General features: G+C 40.2%; 1 protein-coding gene across 14 annotated transcripts in view; it reads right to left on the bottom strand.

Moving 5' to 3' along the window:
• The window catches only part of gulp1b (GULP PTB domain containing engulfment adaptor 1b), a 303142-nt gene that overhangs the window by 82037 nt on the left and 195932 nt on the right, over positions 1 to 25173 (bottom strand). For all 14 annotated transcript variants that reach the window (XM_078404086.1, XM_078404078.1, XM_078404091.1 and 11 more), the window contains one exon: positions 17346 to 17407. In XM_078404086.1, coding sequence (XP_078260212.1) covers positions 17346 to 17407 — 62 coding nt within the window. The remainder of the gene's footprint in view (positions 1 to 17345; positions 17408 to 25173) is intronic.

Raw genomic sequence — 25173 nt, 5'->3', positions numbered from 1 at the left:
TGGAGCAATATTACTTCTGGGTAATTCTATTAACAGAAGTGCAGAATGAGTAAATTACATTTAATGCTCCATGTTGGATACTTTCCCAGATAATGTGCACTTATCCAATCTCAAATTCTAAAATCTTATTTTAATCCTTTTCAGGGAAAACATTTTGAATTTTCTGCCTGAATGGTCAAATGCAATTAAACAATAATCAGAACTGGCTTTAAAACTCCGCAGTCTTGCATCATCTGCCAACTTCTGAAAATGTAATTTCTTTGTTTATTGTAACTTTAGTAGGTGAGGGACTCCATTATCCCCATTTCCATTTATTTGGTCTTTCAACGAAAGAACTTAATGGCATTTCCAGTAATTAACTTTGCCAAGGATTGCTACAGACAGTCACATTTATGTAATGGTTCTTCTCACGTCCACACGTTGTTGCCCTCTTTAGCTACACTAGCTTAACAAGGATGCAGGATCGAAGCTGGTACCTTCTTGTTGAATCCATTTACCCATTTAACAGGTGAAGGCATCAGAAGACAATTTATGCTATTTATATATTTTCACCTGGTGCTTTTTAAACAAATCAGATTTTCACCAGAGTCACAACAGAAAAGCTCAAAAGCCCTGAAAAATGAACCTCAACACGATGAATACAATGAAGGAAGATTGAAAATAAGTCGGCAGGCACTATCAGGAGGTAATGTGTGTATGGGAGGAGAGGGGAATTGCCCCTCTCCTGGTGTGTAGTCACTGCAACCAAAAAAAACCAACAGGATCCAGGTCTGAAATTTCCAGATTGGGCCACAACATTCAATGGGGTTTAGAGTTGTAGGATGAGGAGAACAAGATTACAATTCCAAATGGCACTGAGGAGGGGTGATGAGTATGACCTGCTGAGTCACGTGGCTCCTGGGAACACATTTACAAAGTTTTTCCCACAAAATTGTATTTTGGCACAGTCTGTAACAATCAGTTCAATGGGTGCTGATGAGACCACACATAAATCCAATTAAACTAAATGTCAGTAATCACTGCAAGCTGGTCGAACTGCTGCCTCACAGCACTAGATCCTGATCTTGGGTGCTGGAATTTGCATGTCCTCCTTGTGACCGCGTGGATCTTGTATGGGTGCTCCAGTTTCATCCCGAATCCGAAAGACTTGCAGGTTCATAGGTTAATTGGCCTCTATAATTTGCCCCGAGTGTGTAAGGAGTGGATGAGAAAGTGGGATACCATTGAACTTGTGTGAACAGGTGACCGATAAACGGCGTGGACTCGGTGGGCCGAAGAGCCCGTTTCCATGGTGTATCTAAGCGTACACAACTGACACAAAATGAGCATTTGGTCACTATCTGCCATGTCGAACACTTAAACAAACAGCTAACATCCCATCAAAAGAGGCAACATTGATAATTTGGTTATTGCGAAATTTGACAACGATGCATCAGGAAACTTCATCCATTTTCAAAGTGATTGAGGTACAAATCAACAGGAACTGAAGTCACAAGAGTAAGGGGAAATAATATTCAAGCGTTTATCTTTGTTCATGCATGACGGGACGGTAGCGCAGCGGTAGAGTTGCTGCTTTACAGCGAATGCAGCGCCGGAGACACAGGTTCGATCCTGACTACGGGTGCTGCACTGTAAGGAGTTTGTACGTTCTCCCCGTGACCTGCGTGGGTTTTCTCCGAGATCTTCGGTTTCCTCCCACACTCCAAAGACGTACAGGTATGTAGGTTAATTGGCTGGGTAAATGTAAAAATTGTCCGTAGTGGGTGTAGGATAGTGTTCATGTACGGGGATCACTGGGCGGCACGGACTTGGAGGGCCGAAATGGCCTGTTTCCGGCTGTAGATATATGATATGATATGATATGACGGGAGGCAGCAGCCAGCTGCTTGCAGGGGCTGGAGGCCATGGTGTGGGAACGGGAGGATGAGGAGGTTGTTGGAGGCCCTACAGCTGCCGGATCAGCAAGCAGATCGAGCGCAGCCTGCAGCCGCTGGACAGAACGGTGGAGCCAATGCCATCGCACTGACCCAGTGTTGCCAGGGTTTGATGCGAGAAAATAAATGCCAAGGTCAGACTTGATATTTTCAGCAACTTAAGACTTATCTAGAGACATAGAAAATAGATGCAGGATCCATTATAATCATGGCGGATCATCCAAAATCAATACCCTGTTCTTGCTTTCTCCTCATATCCCTTCATTCCGTTAGCCCTAAGAACTATATCTAATTGAATATATCCAGTGAATTGGCCTCCACTGCCTACTGTGGCTTGATAGACGCATGATAATACCGGAATGAGGTGATCCCAGAAGACCACTAATAGCCACTATAGTCGTTTTTCTCTTTTGCTTGTGTACAATTGTACTCATCTGCAGTATAATTTAATAGCATGCAAGACAAAGGTTTTCACTTTGTCAGTACACGTGATGATAATAAAAGTTCTAGTAATAGCAAACTAATAGGACAATTTCATGGTATTTATATGGTGCATTAATGTATTTCAACTGAATTGCGATATGTATTATGCTCTTGTGAATAGGCAGTAAGTACGAACTAATTATGCTGGATTTCATTGGTGGGTTATGATGGAGAGTTGGCAGCTTCAAATTCCTGGGCGTTAGCGTCTAGGAGGATCTGTCCTGGGCCCAGCACATAGAATTAATCACAAAGGCAAAGCACTAATTATCTAAGTTTTTAAAAAAAATCTGCATGTTACCAAGCACTCTGACAAACTTCTACAGATACAGTGCAGAAAGTATCCTGACTGGTTGCATCATGACCTAAAACGGCAATTCCAATTCCAACACTACAAGAGGTTGCAGGGGATGGTAGACTCAGCCCTGTCCATCTGGGCACAGACTTCTCTCCCATCAAAAGCATCTACATGAGGTGCTACCTTAAGAAGGTACATTTATCGTGAAGGTTGACCACCATCGGGGCCATGCCTTATTCTTGGTGCTGCCATTGGGCAGGAGGTACAGAAGCCTGAGGGACCATAGCACCAGGTTCAGGGACAGCTACCTTCCAGGAACCATCTGGTCTTGAACTACCATGCACAACCTATTCCTATCTCAGCAACGGAACACCATAGATCACCCCTTTCACTACCATGGATTATTTTCTAATTGTGCTTTGCACAGTTATGGCAGGAAATGGTGTTGGGTAGACTGATGGGACTGAAGGCTGATAAATCCCCAGGGCCTGATGGTCTGCATCCCAGGGTACTTAAGGAGGTGGCTCTAGAAATTGTGGACGCATTGGTATATATAGTATAAGAAATTAACTGCAGATGCTGGTACAAATCGAAGGTATTTATTCACAAAATGCTGGAGTAACTCAGCAGGTCAGGCAGCCTCTCAGGAGAGAAGGAATGGGCGACGTTTCGGGTCGAGACCCTTCATCAGACTGAGGCTGAGACAGACGCATTGGTAATCATTTTCCAATGTTCTATAGATTCAGGATCAGTTCCTGTGCATTGGAGGGTAGCCAATGTTATCCCACTTTTTAAGAAAGGAGGGAGAGAGAAAACAGGAAATTATAGACCAGTTAGTCTGTCATCAGTGGTGGGGAAGATTCTGCAGTCAATTATAAAAGACGAAATTGCGGAGCATTTGGAAAGCAGTAACAGGATCATTCCGAGTCAGCATGGATTTACGAAGGGGAAATCATGCTTGACTAATCTTCTGGAATTTTTTGAGGATGTAACTAGGAAAATGGACAGGGGAGACAATAGACAATAGGTGCAGGAGAAGGCCATTCAGCCCTTTGAGCCAGCACCGCCATTCAATGTGATCATGGCTAATCAGTACCCCGTTCCTGCCTTCTCCCCATACCCCCTGACTCCGCTATCCTTAAGAGCTCTATCCAGCTCTCTCTTGAATGCCAGTGGATGTAGTGTACCTTGACTTTCAGAAAGCCTTTGAAAAGGTCCCACATAGGAGATTAGTGGGCAAAATAAGAGCACATGGTATTGGGGCACATGGCACAGGGTACTGGATAGAAAGTTGGTTGACAGACAGAAAGCAAAGAGTGGGGATAAATGGGTCCCTTTCAGAATGGCAGGCAGTGACTATTGGGGTACCACAAGGCTCGGTGCTGGGTCCGCAGCTATTTACAATATACATTAATGACTTGGATGAAGGGATTAAAAGTAACATTAGCAAACTTGCAGATGACACAAAGCTGGGAGGCAGTGTGAACTGTGAAATGGCGGCGCTGCCATAGCAGCTGCGGCTTACCTGCGGTCCATTTGTCTTTGTGTTTTTGTTGTTTTTTTGTCTTAATTGTAGTTGTGATGTCGTGTTTTTGTGTTTGTGTACTATGTGTGTATGTAGGGGGGAGGGGGGGAACTGTAAAATTGTAAATAGGTGTCCCTTCCGAACGGAGACCCGACCTTTGTTTTCTGGGTCGTGTCTCCGTTCCTGCTGCGGCCTACCATCGGCCCAACTCCTGGAGCTGGCGGCCTCCAGGGCTCCGGTTCGCAGAGCCCGCGGACCGGACTTACCATCAGCGGAGCCGGCCGTCTTCGGAGGCTGCGGGACCGGCTGCGACTCGCCTTAGGCTCGGGCCGCGTGGATGCCGACATCAGGAGCTCCGGCAGCGGCAGCGTGTTCGCCCGCCCCGGATCGCGGGGCTTGGGGCGCGGACATTTCACCGTCCGGTGCGGCCTAAAATATGCCGCGGGATATTTCTCTGCTGGGCAGGGGCTTCAATGTCGGGAGCCACGACCGCCCCGACGTGCAGCAACAGCAACAGCGGCAGCGTGTTCGCCCGCCCCGGATCGGACTTATCATCGGTGGAGCCGGCCGTCTTCGGAGGCTGCGGGAGCGGCTGCGACTCGCCTTGGGCTTGGCCCGCTGCGGACCATCCGGCGCGGCCTGCAACCACAACAACCTGACCGCGGGAGAAGACAGCAGGAGAAGGGAAAGACATTGTGGCCTTCCATCACAGTGAGGAGAGGACTGGAGGAGACTCACTGTGATGGATGTTTCTTTGATGGATGTTTCTTTTTTTGTGTGTTTTTGGGGTTGTGTAATTTTAATGCCTATTTAATGCTTTTATTGTTGGACTGTGGGTGACTGAATTTCGTCCAATATTGGATGACAAATAAAGCTATCTTGAATCTTGAATCTTGAATCTCTTGAATGAGGTTGTAGGGTGACTTGGACAGGTTGTGTGAGTGGGCGGATGCATGGCTGATGCAGTTTAATGTGGAGAAGTGTGAGCTTATCCACTTTGGTGTAAGAATGGGAAGGCAGATTATTATCTGAATGGTGTCAAGTTAGGAAAAGGGGACGTACAACGAGATTTGGGTGTCCTAGTGCATCAGTCACTGAAAGGAAGCATGCAGGTACAGCAGGCAGTGAAGAAAGCCAATGGAATGTTGGCCTTCATAACAAGAGGAGTTGAGTATAGGAGCAAAGAGGTCCTTCTGCAGTTGTATAGGGCCCTAGTGAGACTGCACCTGGAGTACTGTGTGCAGTTTTGGTCTCCAAATTTAAGGAAGGATATTCTTGCTATTGAGGGCGTGCAGCGTAGGTTCTCTAGGTTCATTCCCGGAATGGCGGGACTGTCATATGTTGAAAGACTGGAGCGACTAGGCTTGTATACATTGGAATTTAGAAGGATGAGAGGGAATCTTATTGAAACATATAAGATTATTAAGGGATTGGATACGTTAGAGGCAGGAAACATGTTCCCAATGTTGGGGGAGTCCAGAACCAGGGGCCACAGTTTAAGAATAAGGGATAGGCCATTTAGGACTGAGACGAGGAAAAACCTTTTCAGTCAGAGAGTTGTAAATCTGTGGGATTCTCTGGCTCAGAAGGCAGTGGAGGCCAATCCTCTGAATGCTTTCAAGAGAGAGCTAGATAGAGCTCTTACGGATAGCGGAGTCAGGCGATATGGGGAGAAGGCAGGAACGGGGTACTGATTGAGAATGATCAGCCATGATCACATTGAATGGTGGTGCTGGCTCGAAGGGCCAAATGGCCTACTCCTGCTCCTATTGTCTATTGTCTATTTGTATATAGATTTATAATTTATAGTTTGTGAGCTGTCATAGTCAAAGATCCTGAGAAGTTGCTGGAAGCTAGATTTTCATTATTTTTGTTCCTCATCATATTTATCCACAGTCTCTACTTGATTTGAACACAATTTCTAATAATCACACTGCACCGTGAATATGGACTTTAAACAGAACAAACATTTTTAAAACCAGGTATATCATTTGGCAAATCCTATTTTGCTAGGAATGTCACACCTTCCAACATTATACTTGGCCACATTTTGCCAATGTTCCTTTTCACATTTCATGTCTAAAAAATAAAATGGCTACATCTTGGTTATGTAAGCAGTTCACACAGCCTGTCCTGCTGAGTTACTCCAGCACTTTGTGTCTATCTTAGAAAAAATTAAGGCTCCTTTATCGGTGTACGGGAGGAATGATTCTAGCTTTTCCTACAAAGTATTTTTAAAACCCGTGATTTTGGCATGAAATATTAATCAAGCTGAACATTTGTTTTGAAATATTAGGGTATAAATACCATGGAAAAAAATACACTAGTGATCAATTGGACAGCACACTTTTGCAAAAGAGTGATATATCAGAAAAGCCATGATTTAAAAATGGTTACCATACTAAATGGTAACTTCTGATACTTAAGTATTCAGAATTTCTGATCCAGGTTTTTTAATTTATTTTCAAAGCAGAAACAAAAATTGGTAAACAAATTTAATTTAAAATACCGATCGATTATTTCCTGGAGCAAGATTTCTGTAATAACAGTCATCCAAAAGTCTGTTTCTTATATCATCGATTACAATCTATTCTCAATTCGCATCATTGAAATGGCGTCTATATAATAAACTGAACATGCTATTTTAGTCGAAATAACACCCTGAATAACACTAAACAGACACTGGATCAAAGCAATGGGTAATGTTTATGCTGTAGAAATTACGTTTCGGGTCCAGATCTTTCTTTTCTCCTGACATCAGTCTGAAGAAGGGTCTCGACCCGAAACATCGCCCATTCCTTCTCTCCAGAGTTGCTGCGTGTCCCACTGAGTTACTCCAGCATTTTGTGTCTACCATTGAAAATAAATTGTTTTGTAGGCAAAAGTTGCGCTAAACATCTAAAACCTTCCCTCCCCCCAACATCAAACCGGTTTCTAAAAGTAAGTGCCTAAGTAAGTAAAGTAAGTTGCTATCCAGTTAGAAATGCTTGGAAATTGAATGCTAGAAGAGAAACCAATCAAATGAGGTCATGAAAATTAAATTCCAATATGAAAAAAAATAGGATGGAAAAGAGCAAGACATGAGAAGCAACTAAATCATTTGGTTTGTCAGGGTAGGATCCCATGGGGCTCCAATGAATGGACTTTTGTTTAAAGAAAAATACCTAAAGGTTGGCACAGCAACAGGAGACGGAAAGCTACGAAGCCTCTAATGGCTGGCTTTCCAGATGGAAAAAAGACCTATCCTAAGCTACATAAAAATGTTTGGAAGGAAAGGTATCTGAAAACAAAAGCTGCAAATGAGCGAACTAGAATATGTCCAGCAAAATGATTCAAGGTAGTACAATCTAGAAAAATACAGCTATAATAACCACTTGCTATTTTCTCTTTAAAAAATTCATCCAGGGATAACAAAAAAAGGAAATGCTGACAATCTAAATTAAAAATAACAAATCCCCAAAAATGCTTGGAAACTTAGTTTGATAAAACATTATGCCTGAAACCTTAGCCAGTCTGATTTTTCCTCAGAATTTATCTGAAACAAACCAACCCTATTTTCCCTCATTAGTTATTATAAAAACAGAAAATACTCAGCGGGTCAGTGAAGTTAATGTCTATGTTTCCACAGATGCTGTCTGCCCTTGTGGGTATTTCCGGCTTTTCTGTTTTCATTTCCAGCTTAGGAGCACAGGGAGTATTCTTGTTCCTATTTTAGTTATTGATTGAATTCACATTTTCTGTTTTCCCTTTTCTTCTTGGATCTCTTACTCAATCTGATTGACCATTTTGCAAAACTACAGGGCACACTTCTTGAAGCACCAACTGTCGATAGCACTGTACTTCACACAGCTTGATACAAGAGAAACTGGTTTTGCTAGGCTGCTGAATAATGCTAACGATGAAATGAAAGTTAGTGTTGAGAAGGTTATTTCCCACAATAACATTCTGCAACGTAGAACTTTAGTTTTAATCAATCCGCTGCAGGGTTTGGCCTTCTGTTTAATTGAAATGCATCATGAATACCAGAGAGTAAATGAAAATTAGATTTCACATTATATGTGATTAAATCACAAATATCAAAATAATATAGTTCTATCGATCCTTTCACTCTAAATAAACATGGCGTGCAGACCACTACGAAGATAGACAGTACGTGATATACTGAATTGTTTGGAAAATAGGAAAAAATAGGACGTTTGATTCAGCTTTGCCATCCATTATGGCCTCGGCTGATCATTCAGTTTCTAGATCAATATTATGTTTCAATTTTATTGTAGTTATTTTGACTCAGTGAATGTGCAGCAGCAAAACCAAAACTAAACACTGGGATTACATTTCCAATGAATATTACATCGGCATCCATTATGAGTTTATGCAATTTATCACACATGGTGAAAATTCTGAAGTAGAACATGCCATTACATTATTTTTGAGCATTAAAAAAAGTCTGATCATCTAGATCAATACCATATTCCAGCTCCCTTGTTAACTCATGTCCGGCAAACTATTGTGGAATCATACATCTTGTTGCCTCTTGCCTGGAAAAGGATCCATCTCCTTCAACACAATCAGCAATTTGTCCTCCACCACCTTCTGTATTAGAAAATTTCACTGGCTCACTACACTTTAATTGAATAAATTTCTCCTCATTTCAGTCATAAATGTTTTACCCCACATTGGTTGCGATGACATGTAGAGGACACCCCAGCCAGGGGAAACATGCTATCTGCATCCAATTTCTCAAGCATGGTCAGAACCATGGGTTTCAGTGAGATGTTGAAACCTCTATTTGTTCTAAACTCTAGCGAATATAGGGCTCTTCAAACCAATCTCTCTTCATGTCACAAGTTACCAAGAGAACGTTTAGTGGACAGAATAGGCAGGAGAAAGGCAAGGAGTGTGGAAGGACTGCTGGTTTAAATTGCACTTATTTTAATGCAAGAGGCTTGACAGGTAAGGCAGATGAACTTAGGGTATGGATAGGTATGTGCGACTGGGACGTTGTAGCCTTTTCCAGGTTAAGAGCAAGGCATGACTGGCAGCTCAATGTCCAAGGTATAGGTGCTTCAGGAGAGACAGATGGTGGGGAGAAGGGGTTGCGTTATTGGTGAAGGAAGATGTCACGGCAGTGGTCAGAAGTAACATTATGGACTGATCATTTCGTGAGGCTATATGGGTGGAGCTGAGGCACAAGGAAGGCATGATTACCTAGCTGGGAGTGTACTATAGGCCCCTAAATAGTAAATGGGAATTAGAAGAGCAAATATGCCGGGTTATTGCAGACAGCTGTAGTCTAATAAGGTTGCAATAGTCAGGAATTTTCACTTTCCCAATATTCACTGGGAATGTCATTGTGCGAAATGGCTAGACGGCGTAGAATTTGGCAAATGGGCTCAGGAGAGTTTCCTCCGGCAATATGTATGGGCCTCACATGGGAGAGGGCAATGCTTGGCCTAGTCTTGGGAAATTAGGCAAGTGGGTGAGATATTCGTGAAGGAACCTTTTGGGACAAGCGACCACAGTTCGATCAGATTTAAGATAGTTATGGATAGACACAGAGCATGCCCACAAGTTAAAATTCCAAATTGGGGCAAGGCCAACTTTGAGTGTATGAGACAGGAATTCACTCAAGTTGATTAGAGTAGGTTGTTTGAAGGAAATGGAAGGTCAGAAAAGTGTACTGACAAGAGTCCAGGACATGGACGTTCCTACTAGAGTAAAGGGCAAGACAGGTGAGCCCACGGAAGCTTGGATTATGAGGGAAATTGAGCCTCTGGTCAAGAGTATGGAGGAGGCGTGGGACAGGCATAAGCAGCAGCGATCAAGTGTATCCCTGGAGGAGTTTCGGGAACTAAGGAGCAAGCTAAAAAATAATAGACACAAAAAGCTGGAGTAAGAGTCGGGTCTGAAGAAAGGTCTCAACCCGAAACGTCACCCATTCCTTCTCTCCAGAGATGCTGCCTGTCCCGCTGAGTTACTCCAGCTTTTTGTGTCGATCTTCGGTTTAAACCAGCATCTGCAATTCCTTCCCACACAAGCTAAAAAAGGAAATCAGGAGGGGAAAATGGGGGCAGGAGATAGCTGTGGCCGATAGCATTAAGGATAATCCCAAAAGATTTTTAAGTACATAAAGGTAAAAATGGTAACCAGAGAGAGAGAGTGGGACACCTCAGAAATCAAAGCAGTCATCTCTGCATGGAGCCACATGAGATGGGCAAAGTCCTCAATGAGTATTTCTCCTCATCATCAAAGGGATCTACAAGAGTCGTGCCTCAAAAAGACAACCAGCATCTTCAGAGACCCACACGACCCTGGCCACACTTTCATTTCCACCATCGGGAAGAAGGTATAGGAGCCTGAAAACGGTGACACTAAGGTTCAAGAGCAGCTTCTTACCCACAACCATCAGGCTATTAAACACTACAACCTCCAATTAGTCTTTAAAGTGCATAGACATAGGGGCATTATTATTAACATTTGAACTATTATTTTTTATATACACACACATATATACTGTATATATACACACACACACATATATATATATATACATACATGCACATTTTATTTGTTTTTACAGAGTACTATGTTTACATATCTGTTGTGCTGCTACGAGTAAGAATTTCATTATTCTGTTTCGGGGCATATAACAATAAAAGACTCTTGACTTGACTTGTCTCGACTAGATTTATCAAGCATAATTATTTTTTTTCATGTTAATTTTGTTGAATCCAGGTGATATATAAAACACACTTTACAAAACAGATTCCATGAAATCCTCTGCTCCTGGTGTTCGGCTACCAACTCTGCATTTTCCTATATTCTCCCTCACTCCTTTTTAAAATCATGGTGGTATATTTGCCACTTCTAAATCTACACAAACTGTTCCATAATTTGTAAAATTTGCAATAGATAATAACCATTACACCCATTATTTCAACATCTACCTCCTTTAGCATTCCAGGATGCAGATTATTTGCTATTGGTGATTTATCAGCTGTCAACTGCATTCATTTCTCCAGAACTTTACTTCCTCTTTTTAATTAGACTTTTATTTCCCTGGCAGTTCTGGAAAGGCATTTGAGTCATTTTCCAAAAATCTAAATCTAAAATATAGGTTTAATTTCTCTGCGATTGACAATAGACAGTAGGTGCAGGAGTAGGCCATTCGGCCCTTCAAGCCAGCACCACCATTCAATGTGATTATGGCTGATCATTCACAATCAGTACCCCGTTCCTGCCTTCTCCCCATACTCCCTGACGCCACTATCTTTAAGAGCTCTATCTAGCTCTCTCTTGAAAGCATTTTCAGAGAATTAGCCTCCACGGCCTTCTGAGGCAGAGAATTCCACAGATTTACAACTCTCTGACTGAAAACGTTTTTCCTCATCTCCGTTCTAAATGGCCTACCCCTTATTCTTAAACTGTGGCCCCTGGTTCTGGACTACCCCAACATTGGGAACATTTTTCCTGCCTCTAACATGTCCAATCCCTTAATAACATTTATGTTTCAATAAGATCCCCTCTCATCCTTCTAAATCCCAGTGTATACAAGCCTTGTCACTCCAGTCTTTCAACATATGACAGTCCCGCCATTCTGGGAATTAACCTAGTAAACCTACGCTGCATGCCCTCAATAGCAAGAATATCCTTCCTCAAATTTGGAGACCAAAACTGCACACAGTACTCCAGGTGCAGTCTCACCAGGGCCCTGTACAACTGCAGAAGTACCTCTTTGCTCCTATACTCAACTCCTCTTGTCATGAAGGCCAACATGCCATTAGCTTTCATGGAGATTGCTTTTCTCCTGCTTTCTAACATTTCCCGTTTCTGACTGTAAAGAGCCCACATTTGTCCTCACTGAACATTTTCTTACTTCGATATAATTGTGGATGCTTTTACAAAATCTACCTTACATGTTTACCCTCACACTCCACTTTTTTCTCTAATTTTGTTGTTCGTTTTTGCTGAATTGTAACGGCAACAAATTCGCAGGCTTACGAAACAGATGTGCCTGAATAACCTTTCCCATTATGATTTAATGCACACAATAATTATAAGCATGAGCTTTGGTTTTGTAATGTGAACGAGTGACTGTCAAAATATAGAATCGTTCTCCGTAAAACTTCTATTTCTCACCCAGTATTTTAATTGTGACCCACCCTGATTTCATTCAAAAATGAGTGATTAGGAAAACACAAGTGCTGCCTAGACTTTTCATTCCAATGGGTTATAAATACAATGCAGAAAGACAATCTTCCTTCTCACTTCCACCTCAAGTTTCATATAATGTGGATGAATACAGAGAAATAAAGGGCAGGGCATTCTTCAAACAAATATGATAGACAAGGAGGAGAACAAATGAAAATAAATTATTTTTATACAGCACTTTATCATTCCCTCAGAATACCATAAAGCATATTATAGCCTATAAATTACAATTTCTGTGCAGTCATGTGGGCAAATGTGGCAGCTAAATGTACTCTGCTAGCTCCAATCTGTAAATGATAAAACTGCCAATTAATCTTAGCCAGATAGGATTATAAAATAAAGACCAATACTCCATCTTGTCAAAAGCAACTCCATGACTCACTTAGAAATGATACCACCGGGATGCCTTTAACATAACATGTAGTCCTGGAATGAGTCCAGCTAATGGCCAACATTTTAATGGATCAGAATTTGAAGGTAGCATGGGCTGCTCGTGTATTTTGTTGTGGTAAATATCAAGCTCACACTCATCGAAGGGCACCTAATAAAAGGAAGAGGAAATTAATGGACATACAAGAAACGTATAAGATTATTAAGGGGTTGGACACGTTAGAGGCAGGAAACATGTTCCCAATGTTGGGGGAGTCCAGAACAAGGGGCCACAGTTTAAGAATAAGGGGTAGGCCATTTAGAACGGAGATGAGGAAAAAACTTTTTCAGTCAGAGAGTTGTGAATCTGTGGAATTCTCTGCCTCAGAAGGCAGTGGAGGCCAATTCTCTGAATGCATTCAAGAGAGAGCTAGATAGAGCTCTTAAGGATAGTGGAGTCAGGGGGTATGGGGAGAAGGCAGGAACGGGGTACTGATTGAGAATGATCAGCCATGATCACATTGAATGGCGGTGCTGGCTCGAAGGGCCGAATGGCCTACTCCTGCACCTATTGTCTATTGTCTATTGTACATGGCTCTATCCTCAATAGTGAGATTCGGCACTTAAGCAGGCTTTCCTTGTGAAAATCCCATCTCCAAGTGTCCAGACTGATACGCTGGTCATGAAAACGATTTTTTTTCAAATAGTCAATTAGTCCAAGTCCCTGGCTTATCTGGCTTTCAAAACTTTTTTAAGAACACTGCATAAACTTGTCTTTGATACAGAAACAATACAAAAAATAAAGAAATTGTGAGAATACTCAAGCAACTGTAAAGTAAAAGCAAGTTAAAAAGCAGAATTACAATCAGAAAGTAAACTAAACCATTTCCATGAAATATCCATTATCTAACAATTTTGCTGGAATTATGCAGGCAGTTTTCCTATTCTAACCCAGCAGCGGATGTTCAAGCATATTTTCTCCCTCCCCCAATAAATGTTGAGGATTTGCACAAATTATTGGCACCCCGCCAAGAAATTCCATAGGGATTTAGTCATTGCAGTAAGTCAGAGGCCATCCTTTAAAAAGGTCATTCAGGATCTCTGCACTCATGCATTTGAAATCCAAACTTGCTAGTGCTTACTTGTGGAATTACACAGCCTTAGTAATTTCTCTCAAATTCTGCCCCCAATATATTTACAGAACCAAGGAAAAGAGATTTGCATTTATTACATGACAATAAATATACCTTACAAAAAACATTTCTTATATTTTTCATGCTTTAATCAAGATGTTGAGATAATTAAATGTTAAATAGAGCAATGGAAAATAAATATTCCCATTATTTTAGAGATACAGCATGGAGACAAGCCCTTCGGCCCACCGAGACCTCACCAACCTTCGATCACTTGTTCACACTAGTTCTATGTTATCCCATTTACGCATCCACTTCCCACACACTAAGGGTAGTTTACAAAGGCCATTAACCTACAAACCTGCATGGGGCACCTGGAGAAAGCCCAGGGAGAACATGCGAACTCCACACAGGCAGCACCAGAGGTCAGAATCGAACCCTGGTCTCTGGCGTTGAGAGGCAGCAGCTCTACCAGCTGTGCAATTGTGCATAAGATAAAACATTTGATTGCCCAGATATTAATATTACTCAAAACCACTCACAGTATCTTAGAAGTTAACAAACAAATCCAATTAATTTAGAGATACAGCACGGAAACAGGCCCTTCGGCCCACCAGGTCCGCGCCGACCAGTGATCCCCGCACATTAACACTATCCTACACCCACTAGGGACAATTTTTACATTTACCAAGCCAATTAACCTACAACCCTGTATGTCTTTGGAGTGTGGGAGGAAACCGAAGATCTCAGAGAAAACCCACGCAGGTCACAGGGCGAACGTACAAACTCCGTACAGACAGCACCCGCAGTCAGGATCGAACACGGGTCTCCGGCGCTGCATTCGCTGTAAGGCAGCAACTCTACCGCTGCGCCACCATGCCGCCCTAGTTATATCCAGAGTTATAATAATGACGTCTTCTGCATCTTCTTGAAATTCATAGTTTTAATTTCAAGTAATCTGATACCTAAAAGATTTCCTGTAATATGTCTAATGATTCCCAGATGTGTAAGTTATGACAGGAAGATAGCTGTTTTTTTTAATCATGTCAATGCACATCACAACCCTTTATTTTAGCTGCACTAAATAATCCATGATGCATTAAAATGAGATGCCTAATTACAGCAACTCCACTCATCCATGCAGATTCTTGTGCACATGTTTGCAGACATATTCCCAAATTGTTGGGGCAGGGTCTTTAAAATAATTGAGCGAGGAGTCTGCACTATAAAAGTACTTAATTTACACATGCATCTACAGCCAGAAGAAATAGTGGAGAAAGTACATGCCAATTTGAAGTCAGAGCAGAGCTTTGAAGGGACCAATGTGGTGCAATACTTTGGGCTTCTTTGCACATTCCAAAGGCCTTCAGCACTCCCATTACCTTCAGGCTGGCAAGACTGGAGAAGCGCAACGACATGGTCGGCCAATGGCCGGTTCCAGTGCTGTACGACTCGATGTCCTATGTTAACAACATGACAGGAATAAGTTTGATCTTTTGTTCGACACAAGGAAAAGATAGCATTCTTCTGCGGTAAAAGGTAATTGTCTAAATCACAATTCAGAATGTTTCACAGGCTGTTCATGTTCCACTCCAGCAGACATAACTCAGCACATAAGAATGCTGCATGTTATAATTCGTTTTTACTTTTAGGTTATTCACTTCCAAGATTACAATCAAATACCACAGAAATAGGTACAAGACGCAAGGATTTTCTGCTTTTATACTCGTATTAATTGTAAAATTAAAAGCTCAATAGCCCAAAAAATGTGTTGCACAATGAAACACCTCCACAGACTGTACAATATAATTTCATTGATAATGCATTTGGAAAGAAATACTGGGACAGCTTACATGGTCTGCCATTTCCCTTTCTGATCCTCTGGGCATCAGATGTAATAATGGACAGATGCATCAAGAAATGATGGCACAGAAAACACCTCTGGATTTTTTAAATCCACAAATTCACGATTAGTAGTGGCCATTTAAGCAAAGAAGCCGGCCTTCCACAAAACCAGGTTCATCATAAGTTAACCAGATCCCAGACCATAATGTCCAAAGTTTGAACTTATGCAAGGTGGGTCTTCTTAAAATGAAGTCCTTACCAATAATGATAACTCACCCTTAACTTATCTAACCACCTCACTATCTCTCCCCCTCCCAAGTTGCACCAGCTTCTCTTTTTCACCCAACAAACAGCTAACAATGGCCTGATTCCTGTATCATCGTCACTTTTTTTGCATATCTTTCATTCATTGTTCTTTATCTCTCGACATCATCTTCTATATCTCTCGTTTCCCTTTCCCGTGACTTTCAGTTTGAATAAGGGTATCGACCCGAAACGTCACCCATTCCTTCTCTCCAGAGATGTTGCCTGTCCCACTGAGTTACTCCAGCTTTTTGTGTCTGTCAGCACTATCTTACCAATTGCAACATCACCACCCAGCCTGATCACAAGCCCAAGCCTGAATGTCTCCAATCAGACTGCATTTCTGATACCATTGAGAATCAGAATAGCTCCTTTCTCCAAATGTCCTCTGACCTTTGTGATCTTTTCTCATCAATTTCTTTCTGCCCTCTCATGATGGCCAAATCTCTTCCTAAGCCTCACATATCAGGTGATCCACAACCAAATGTTTAGCTTGCATGCTCAACAAAATAAATGCCTTGGATTCATACAGGTCCATATTAATCCTGCAAGACGAATCAAAAGGCTACAGCACATTGACTCACCTGCTATGTAATTTTACAGTGGAAGGCTCTCAAAATAACAGTCATTTTGCAAAGCACTTCTTGAATGTGGCCTTCTAAGGCAACAGAATTCCTAAGTCTCTATTCCTTTCCAATTTTAGAACAAATTTAAACTTTGTAGAAACATACAGAATTTTTCTCACTCTGTGCAAATGACTTAACAGACTTCAATGGAGTGAAATGTACCGACATGAGTCCATGTGGTCGCCAGTGGTAAATATATACCAGAGATGTATATCTCCTCCCCTGATGCCACTTACTTGCACTTAAATCTACATTTCAAGTCCAATATGTTTGCTCAACCAGTTACCCAATTGTCCAAACCAGTTGTATGCTTTCTAAAAAGATTCATTAATTGGTGTAATTTCCTGTAAACTCTGTCTGAAAATATTCAATTTAGTGATATATTAAAAATAGATGAATAAAAATGGAAAATCTTTAACGCAGCTCCGAGTAAGTATAATGTGGCAAATTTAATACTTGTTCCAATTCACGATGTGTGATATTTTCTAACCAAATCCAATATAAATATAAATAAAAGCTAACTTTAGTTATATTAACAAGAACATTACATTTCCAAAAGATTTTGGCAATTTTTCCTCTTAAACGATTCCCTTTCTATGATTATTATAGTTCATCACATACCTTTACGTTGTAGGGTATAAAATGTTTTGTTAGAGCTTCAGGTGAATGCATCCAAGTCTTATCTGAAACAAAAATAAATGATACAACAATGTAGGCAGTAAGTTAACAACAAGTCAATTACTTTTCAGTTATTACAAATAAATGTTTATCATGTTTTGATAGTTATGTTGAGCTTAAAGGGAGAATAATTAATAATATGGCAGGATTATAATGTGTTTACCCATTTCTCAGTTATAAATGACTATTATAAAACATGAATGTAGAATGAATGCAGATTGATGTATTAACTCAAAAATATATAATCACTAAAACCTCTATCCACACATTAAGAACTTGAATGGCTGAATCTTGAGGTTGATAAAACTGTACTTGTTTATAACATTTGACAATGCAGTCAAATTATGAATTGTCCACATTGAACATGCTAATCGCCTTTTAAAAATATTATTGTAATTATATTATTTACAACAGAAGAAGATATCCAACTCCATTTGACTTTTTGTTGACATTCAGCAGATTATGATCTGGACTAAATACTGATTGGATAAAACCTTAGAAATCTGTCGATGTTCTAAGATCCCATGCGAACATTTATATACATAAGTTTAGGGAAGTTAGAAATTCAAATTCACTTCATATCCAAATACACCAAAAAATCTGACCAAACCTAACCTTTAATTATATTATTTTTTTGAAATAACCAATCATTTTTACGAGCCATCAAAACAAACAAAGGTGCATTTTTTAAAATTAAAATTGATGGAATGAAGTGAGAGGTGATATATTTTAGTAAAAGAAAACTTTTAAGTTTGAGAAGCATGAGGCATGGGGTGCACATTTACCCATCATTGAAAATTATAATTTAAATTAAGAACATCAAGACAATGTGAATAAAGCCAGGACTAATATAATGGAATAACACGTGCAAAACAATAACTTGTTCATGTTTAGAAGTGCTACACAGTTATGGTCTCCATATTATAAAATGGATATAGAAATATTAGAGAAGGTGAATAGCATTGGCAAAGAATATACCAGGAAAAATGGGGAGATTGAACAAGTTGAGGGTCTCAATTCTAGGAACGAATAGGCTGAGGGCTTTAAATTTAATGAGTTGACATGGAGCTTTTCACTTCAGGAGGAAATTCAAAATTGGAGGCAATGCCATTATTATAGTCTCTAATACATCCACCAAACAATTCAAAAGAAACTTGCTTAGCTTATTGAAGGCTCTGCCACGCGATGTGATAGAGACAAAGAGAACAGATGCTGTAAGAGAATATAATTTCAGCTCACTTAATTTTATTAGAGCAATTGAGCTTTATTTCAGAGTTTAAGGTAATCAATTACCTTAAATTATAGAAGGCTTTGATAGCAGAAAAACTGATGTGTGTCTATTCATGTGAATATCTTAAATTATTTTAATTACAAGTAAAAGTTGCTTTTTTTTGCCTAATTTGACTGCAACAAAAAATGTTATTCTGTTAAGCTGATATCACTGATATAACATCACTAGAGGGATCATAGATCACCTTCACCATGGACCTCTTAGCATTCTATCCACATCAATATAATAATATTCTATGTGTAGAACTGATCAAATGTACTTCAGATATGGATCTTTTAAATATAACCTTTGCTGTCTATTGCCATTATTCTAACTTTGCATAAATGGAGTGGATATTCTCTGCGGTATAGGAAAATCACAATTAATTCTTTAGAAAGTCAGCTGTAATTTCACTTTGCACTTCACACAGATCCGTGTTCCCAGTGTAGTAATTATGAGGAGGATCCACTCTAAATACAAAATCCATTTAACCATTATAAGGTCTAAAATAATTTGTAACCAGAAAATAAAACAGACCCACACTGAAGGAATATCAGCTGAGATGTTGAAAAACACGTTGTCATAATGATTCGTAAAGTGCTACGTGTTAATAGTCCAGGGCAATATAAGACAACAAATCTAAATTAACGATACAACAATGTAGGCAATAAGGTACCAACAAGTCAGTTACTTTTCAGTTACTTCAAATAAAAGCTAATCAGAAAAGAAGAAACACAGTAAATGGCACACAGCATCTATCCTTTGGATAGACCGCAGGGGTGGAGATGGGAAATTGTGTTTCATTTGCATCAATCGATTTTCTGAACTCATTGTTTCACGCAACCTTTGCCCAAAGTATCAGAATTTGAACTTTTCCAGTGAAAGACAGACTATCTATCTTCATGTTAACAATTAGTAGGTGTCTGTTGAGTTAAAATGCTCAAGTAATACGTGTGTCGGTATTGTGCAAGTAATTGAAAGAATGATTCCAACATAAATTAGTGCCTGTGGTGAAAATAATGTCACGTAATCACTTCGAGCGAATTAGTAATTTATTTTCAGCAATGCGGATCTCACAATGATCAAAAAGTAATTTATACACAACCAATAATTTCAGCTTTACTTCAGTGACAATAAGATAGGACTGTAATAAAGAAAAAAAAGAAAAAATATCGAGGTAAACAAAACATGGGGTACAAAAAACTAATTGAAAGCAAGAGAGGTAGCAATGAATATCAAAATCAGAGCTCTACAGATGTAGGCCCTTTAGCCCACCTTGTCCATGCGAACCAAATAAGCATACCTGACGAGTCGCATTTCATTATATTTGATCCATGGGCCTCTAAACCCTTCCTATCCATATAGGAAGCATGCAGCATAGGTTTATTAGGTTAATTCACGGAATAGCGGGACTGTCATATGTTGAAAGACTGGAGCGACTAGGCTTGTATACACTGGAATTTAGAAGGATGAGAGGAGATCTTATCAAAACGTATACAATTATTAAGGGGTTGGACACGTTAGAGGCAGGAAACATGTTGGGGAGTCCAGAACTTTAAGAATAAGGGGTAGGCCATTTAGAACTGAGATGAGGAAAAACTTTTTCAGTCAGAGAGTTGTGAATCTGTGGAATTCTACCTCAGAAGGCAGTGGAGGCCAATTCTCTGAATGCATTCAAGAGAGAGCTAGATAGAGCTCTTAAGGATAGCGGAGTCAGGGGGTATGGGGAGAACGCATGAACGGGGTACTGATTGAGAATGATCAGCCATGATCACATTGAATGGCGGTGCTGGCTCGAAGGGCCGAATGGCCTCCTCCTGCACCTATTGTCTATTGTCTAAAAGTCATAATTGTATCTGCTTCTATCCACTGGCAGCTCATTACCGATCTGGATCACCTCATTGCCCCTCTTAAATTTCTCCACTTAAGCTCAAGTCCTCTCATTTTAGAATCTTCTACCCTGGGAAAAAGGCTGTGAACATTCACTATGCACATGCCCCTCATGATCTTGTACACCTCAATAAGGTCGCACTGCAGCATCCAAAAACAAAGTCCCAGCCTAACTAACCTCTCCTTATGACTCAAGCCCAGGTAACATCCTGGTGAATGTCTTTCTAACTTAATGACATCCTTTTTCTCAAATGTATGTACAGCGCATCATCATGTGTCAACTTTTGTACTCAATAACCTTCGCAAAGAAGGCAAGCATGCCAAATGCTTTCTTCACCACAATGTCCACCTCACTTGCTATTTTCAGGGAACTGTGCACCTGCACTCCCAGATCTCTGTATTCTGCTACAAACTCTCTGGGGCTCTACCATTTACTGTGCAAGTACTAGCCTGGTTTGACGTATCTCAAATTGCAACACCTCAAACTTGTCATAGTTACATTTCCATAGGCCATTCCTTGGTCCAACTTCACAACTGATCTGGATCCTGTTGTAAACTTAGATATAATTTTTCACTGTACCACCAATTTTTCTGTAATCCACACTGACTGTTCCTAATCAGTCTGTGTTGATCAAATTGCTGGTAGATCCTATCCCTAAGAATCTTCTCCAACATATTTCCCACCGCTATGTTTGGCTCACTGCCCGATAGATCTCTGCCATGACCTTGCTGCCCTTCTAAAACAACAGTACAACATTAGCCACCCTTCAGTCTTCTGGAGTTACGCCTAGGTTTCAAGGGAATGCAACAAGCATAACCCCATGGGGTGGATGCTGAGCCAGCAGTATTTACAAACATTTGGATAGCAGGCAATTGGAGGTTTACTGCAGATGGTTAAATGATCTCTTGTACTAGATGCTCGTTGCCAACACATTCACGTTGCACAAGTTACTTGCTGCAATTCTGACCATGTTTAAAAGTTATCTGGTTATTGCTGTCTGCTTTCCTTGCTGAGGAACAGCACTTGGAATTGAACATTGCACAATCAGCAGTAGGCATCGCCAACTTTCTCAACTTATAATGGAAAACAGATCACTGATGAAACAGCTGAAGATGACTGGATCTTTAGGAATTCTCGCAGTAATGTCCTCGGGCTGCAATAATTGAACTCCTGACAACCACAACCTTTGTGCTGGATTTTGCTGAAACTATTGAATGGTTTTCTTCTTGCTGTCCATCATTTTATTGAGGCTCTTTAATCCCATACTTGATCGATTCCTGCCTTCATTTCAAGGACAGTCCTTGTGTACCTCATCTATGCAAATCAGCTCTCTGATCCATGTTTGGACCAAGGGGCTGATGAGTAGAGAATGAATAATCCTCATTCAACATCAAATGTAACATATGGGCTAGTTTGTTTTACAAAATTAGGAAATGTATTCTCAGAAGTATTTGTTTTTTAAACTTTGAGAAATGAGATTCCTAATATTCCTTTAGGAATACCGTGGCTGGCTAATATTTACACCTTCCTTAAAAAAATATCATGTCTCTCTTCATTTGAAAAATACCTCAGTGAAACAGAAACAGCTGGAGAAAAAAAGTCAGGATTTAGTGATGCAGTGCCACGGAACAAATCAAATTAAAATTAAACTAAACACATCTGTACAATGCTTGTGTAACATACTAGCTGACTTGATAAATAAGCCAAGTCTCCCAGCGGAAAACATGAGCTTTTCAGGTATTATTTCTCCAAGGAATTTCACAGGTCAGATATTCTCAGTTATTACCCATTTAGATAATATCTTTGTTTCACTGCTATTGGTAATTTAGGTTTATTTCTGGCTCCTTTTTGCTGCTTTTGATAATTTACATAATTCTTTATGTACTTTACCTGGATTTAGTTACTAATTCAACTTTAGTACAAACTCATTCTATAAGACACAATAAAGTGTTAAAACATTTTTTTTTTTGGCAGCTGAGCAGCCAACTAATAGTAGTAAAGCTATTCCAGATAGACAAGAAAGTTAATTGTTGAAATACTAAATACGTCAAGTGAAGAGTAAAATCAAGTCCATAGTTTTTCTAGTTTAGAGATACAGCGTGGAAACAGGCCCTTTGGCCCACCGAGTCCACGCCGATCATCGATCACCTATGCGCTAGTTCAATGTTATCCCAGTTTCGCATCCTATACAATGGGGGCAATTTGCAGAGGCCAATTGACCACCAAACCTGTAAGTTGTGTAGGAAAATAACTGCAGATGCTGTTACAAATCAAAGGTATCACAAAATGCTGGAGTAACTCAGCAGGCCAGGCTGCATCTTTGGAGAGAAGGAATGGGTGATGTTTCGGGCCGAGACCCTTCTTTAGAAACCTGTGAGTCTTTGGAATATTGAAGGAAACCGGAGCACCCGGAGGAAACCCACAAGCTCATAGGGGGAACATACAAACTCCACAAAGACAGCACCCATCGATAAAGCAGTATTCCTTAACGTACCAATATTTTAGGTCAAATATAACCAGCGGGCTATCAGATAATATATTTGCAAAGCTGCTTCGCAAGGATGTTTTGTTTCAATATTTGATGAATAAACTGCTACAAAAATTAATTACGTCATTCAAAAGTATAACGCCCATCCATAATAAAATAATTAGTTGGGTTTGCTTTGAAAATCAAAGATGATTTCAACAGAACAGTGAGTGCATTTTGCATTTTTCTTTTAAAAAAACAACTTCTTAGTGGTGAAGAAATGGATCAGATTTCCAATTTTAATCTTTGTAAAACATGACCTTAGTTCAGTACGCTCATTGTCAAGGGATAGAGCAGCACAGCTGCAAATAATTTTCGACCACGGTTTCCTGAAACCAGAAGGCAAAGACTGGGCAAAGCAAATGTTTTTAAAGATAATAACGAAATTCCAACTTCAAACATGTAAGCTGCAACACAGGGCTGTCTTTGCCATCATAATCCAATTTTGATAGAAGCCTGAAATCCCTTTGAATGCTCTAACATTGAGAACGGAACCTTTTAAGCATAATATATATATATATATATAGGGACGGCAAGAAACATAGTGGTCAGGTTACATATTTTCCTAAGTCTAAAAGCACCACATCAAATGCCCAGCTAAATGTTCCAAGCTGTGAAAATGGAGCAGAAACTAGGTGAAATTCCAGAAGATATATTTATTTTAACTACTCTAAGATGGGATGGTTGAATTCCTCGGTGTCCAGTGATATCATTTTCACAACCAATAAAGACATTTTTGCAAGCAAATAATATAAGGGGCCTCTCTCCCTATTGAACTGACAAATACGATTCAATACGGTTTTGCAACTAGAAAAAGCCGTATTCCTCATCGTACTTTCAGTCACTACACATGATCTGAACATTCATTGAGCTTAGCTAGGTAAGTGTAAGTTCAAGGAAGAGAGCATCTTTCAGCTCAGCACATTACAGCTCTCATGAGTCAACATCAAGTTCAGATAGAAAATCCACCCTCCACCTCATATTGCTAACATTTAGAACTTTTTTTTCTCTGCTGGAAATTTAAAGTAATCAGTCACCTTCATCCATTTGCATCTCCCCAGGACACATTATTATTATCTGGTTTACCATCCTTTTCCACCCAGCTCCATCATCTCTTGTTATCAATCACACCTGTCCCCCACCCTGTCACAGATCTTTGTGATGTTTCTACCCCTTCACCTGTAGATTGGAACTATTTTTACCTTTAATCTTTTCCCAAAGTCCAATGAAACTTTAATTCTCTCTCATAGAGTCATAGAGTGATGCAGTGTGGAAACGGGCCCTTCGGCCCAACGTGCCCACACCGGCCAACATATTGCAGCTACACTAGTCCCACCTGCCTGTGCTTGGTCCATATCCCTCCAAACATGTCCTATCCATGTCTCTCTCCACAGAGGCTGTCTGATCAGCTGAGTATTTTCAGCACTGTAGGAATATTTTGATCAGCTTCACTTCCTAGTTGGTCTGAAAACTTTGTTGGATTACAAGCTCTGACTAAAAGTATGATTATGATTGATTTACTCCTTTTGATATTAGGCTATACACTAAATCTGTGGATAAATACATGTGAATGCAACATGACATTTTCTCTACTATGCACACTACACATGCATACCAGCATGCAGGAGGAAATAAAACATGGGCACTCAGCAGAGATTGGTGAAGTCTCTCTTGTAGCCAGAATCAACACATGCAGCGTTTCTGACCTTTGCTTCATTAAGAGAAAGTTTAGGAAGAGGAGAGAGAAGAAAATCGTCACTGTGCATCATCTGTCTATTGGATTGTAATCCCAATACAGTACTCTAATAATTCCAATGCTTGAATAAATGCTTCAAAGATGTCAGGTGAAAACTGAGATGTTACTTTTCTACCTCTAAAAAAAAACAACTATAAAATGCAAACCTTCTTAACGCAATGAAATTCGTGTCGATTTACAGTAATGCATTTGTTGATGTAGGTACACTATTATCCTGTGTACTGCAGAGCGCTGATTTTTTTTATAGTGCTCATGATTTTTAGTTTACTTTAGTTAATTATTGTCACATGTACTGAGATGCAGTGAAAAGCTTTTTTGTTGCGTCCT

Source organism: Rhinoraja longicauda, chromosome 8, assembly GCF_053455715.1.
Source record: "Rhinoraja longicauda isolate Sanriku21f chromosome 8, sRhiLon1.1, whole genome shotgun sequence".
Taxonomy (NCBI): Eukaryota; Metazoa; Chordata; class Chondrichthyes; order Rajiformes; family Arhynchobatidae; genus Rhinoraja; species Rhinoraja longicauda.
The sequence above is the reverse complement of the archived record's forward strand: the minus strand, read 5'-3'. Positions and strand labels throughout refer to the sequence as shown.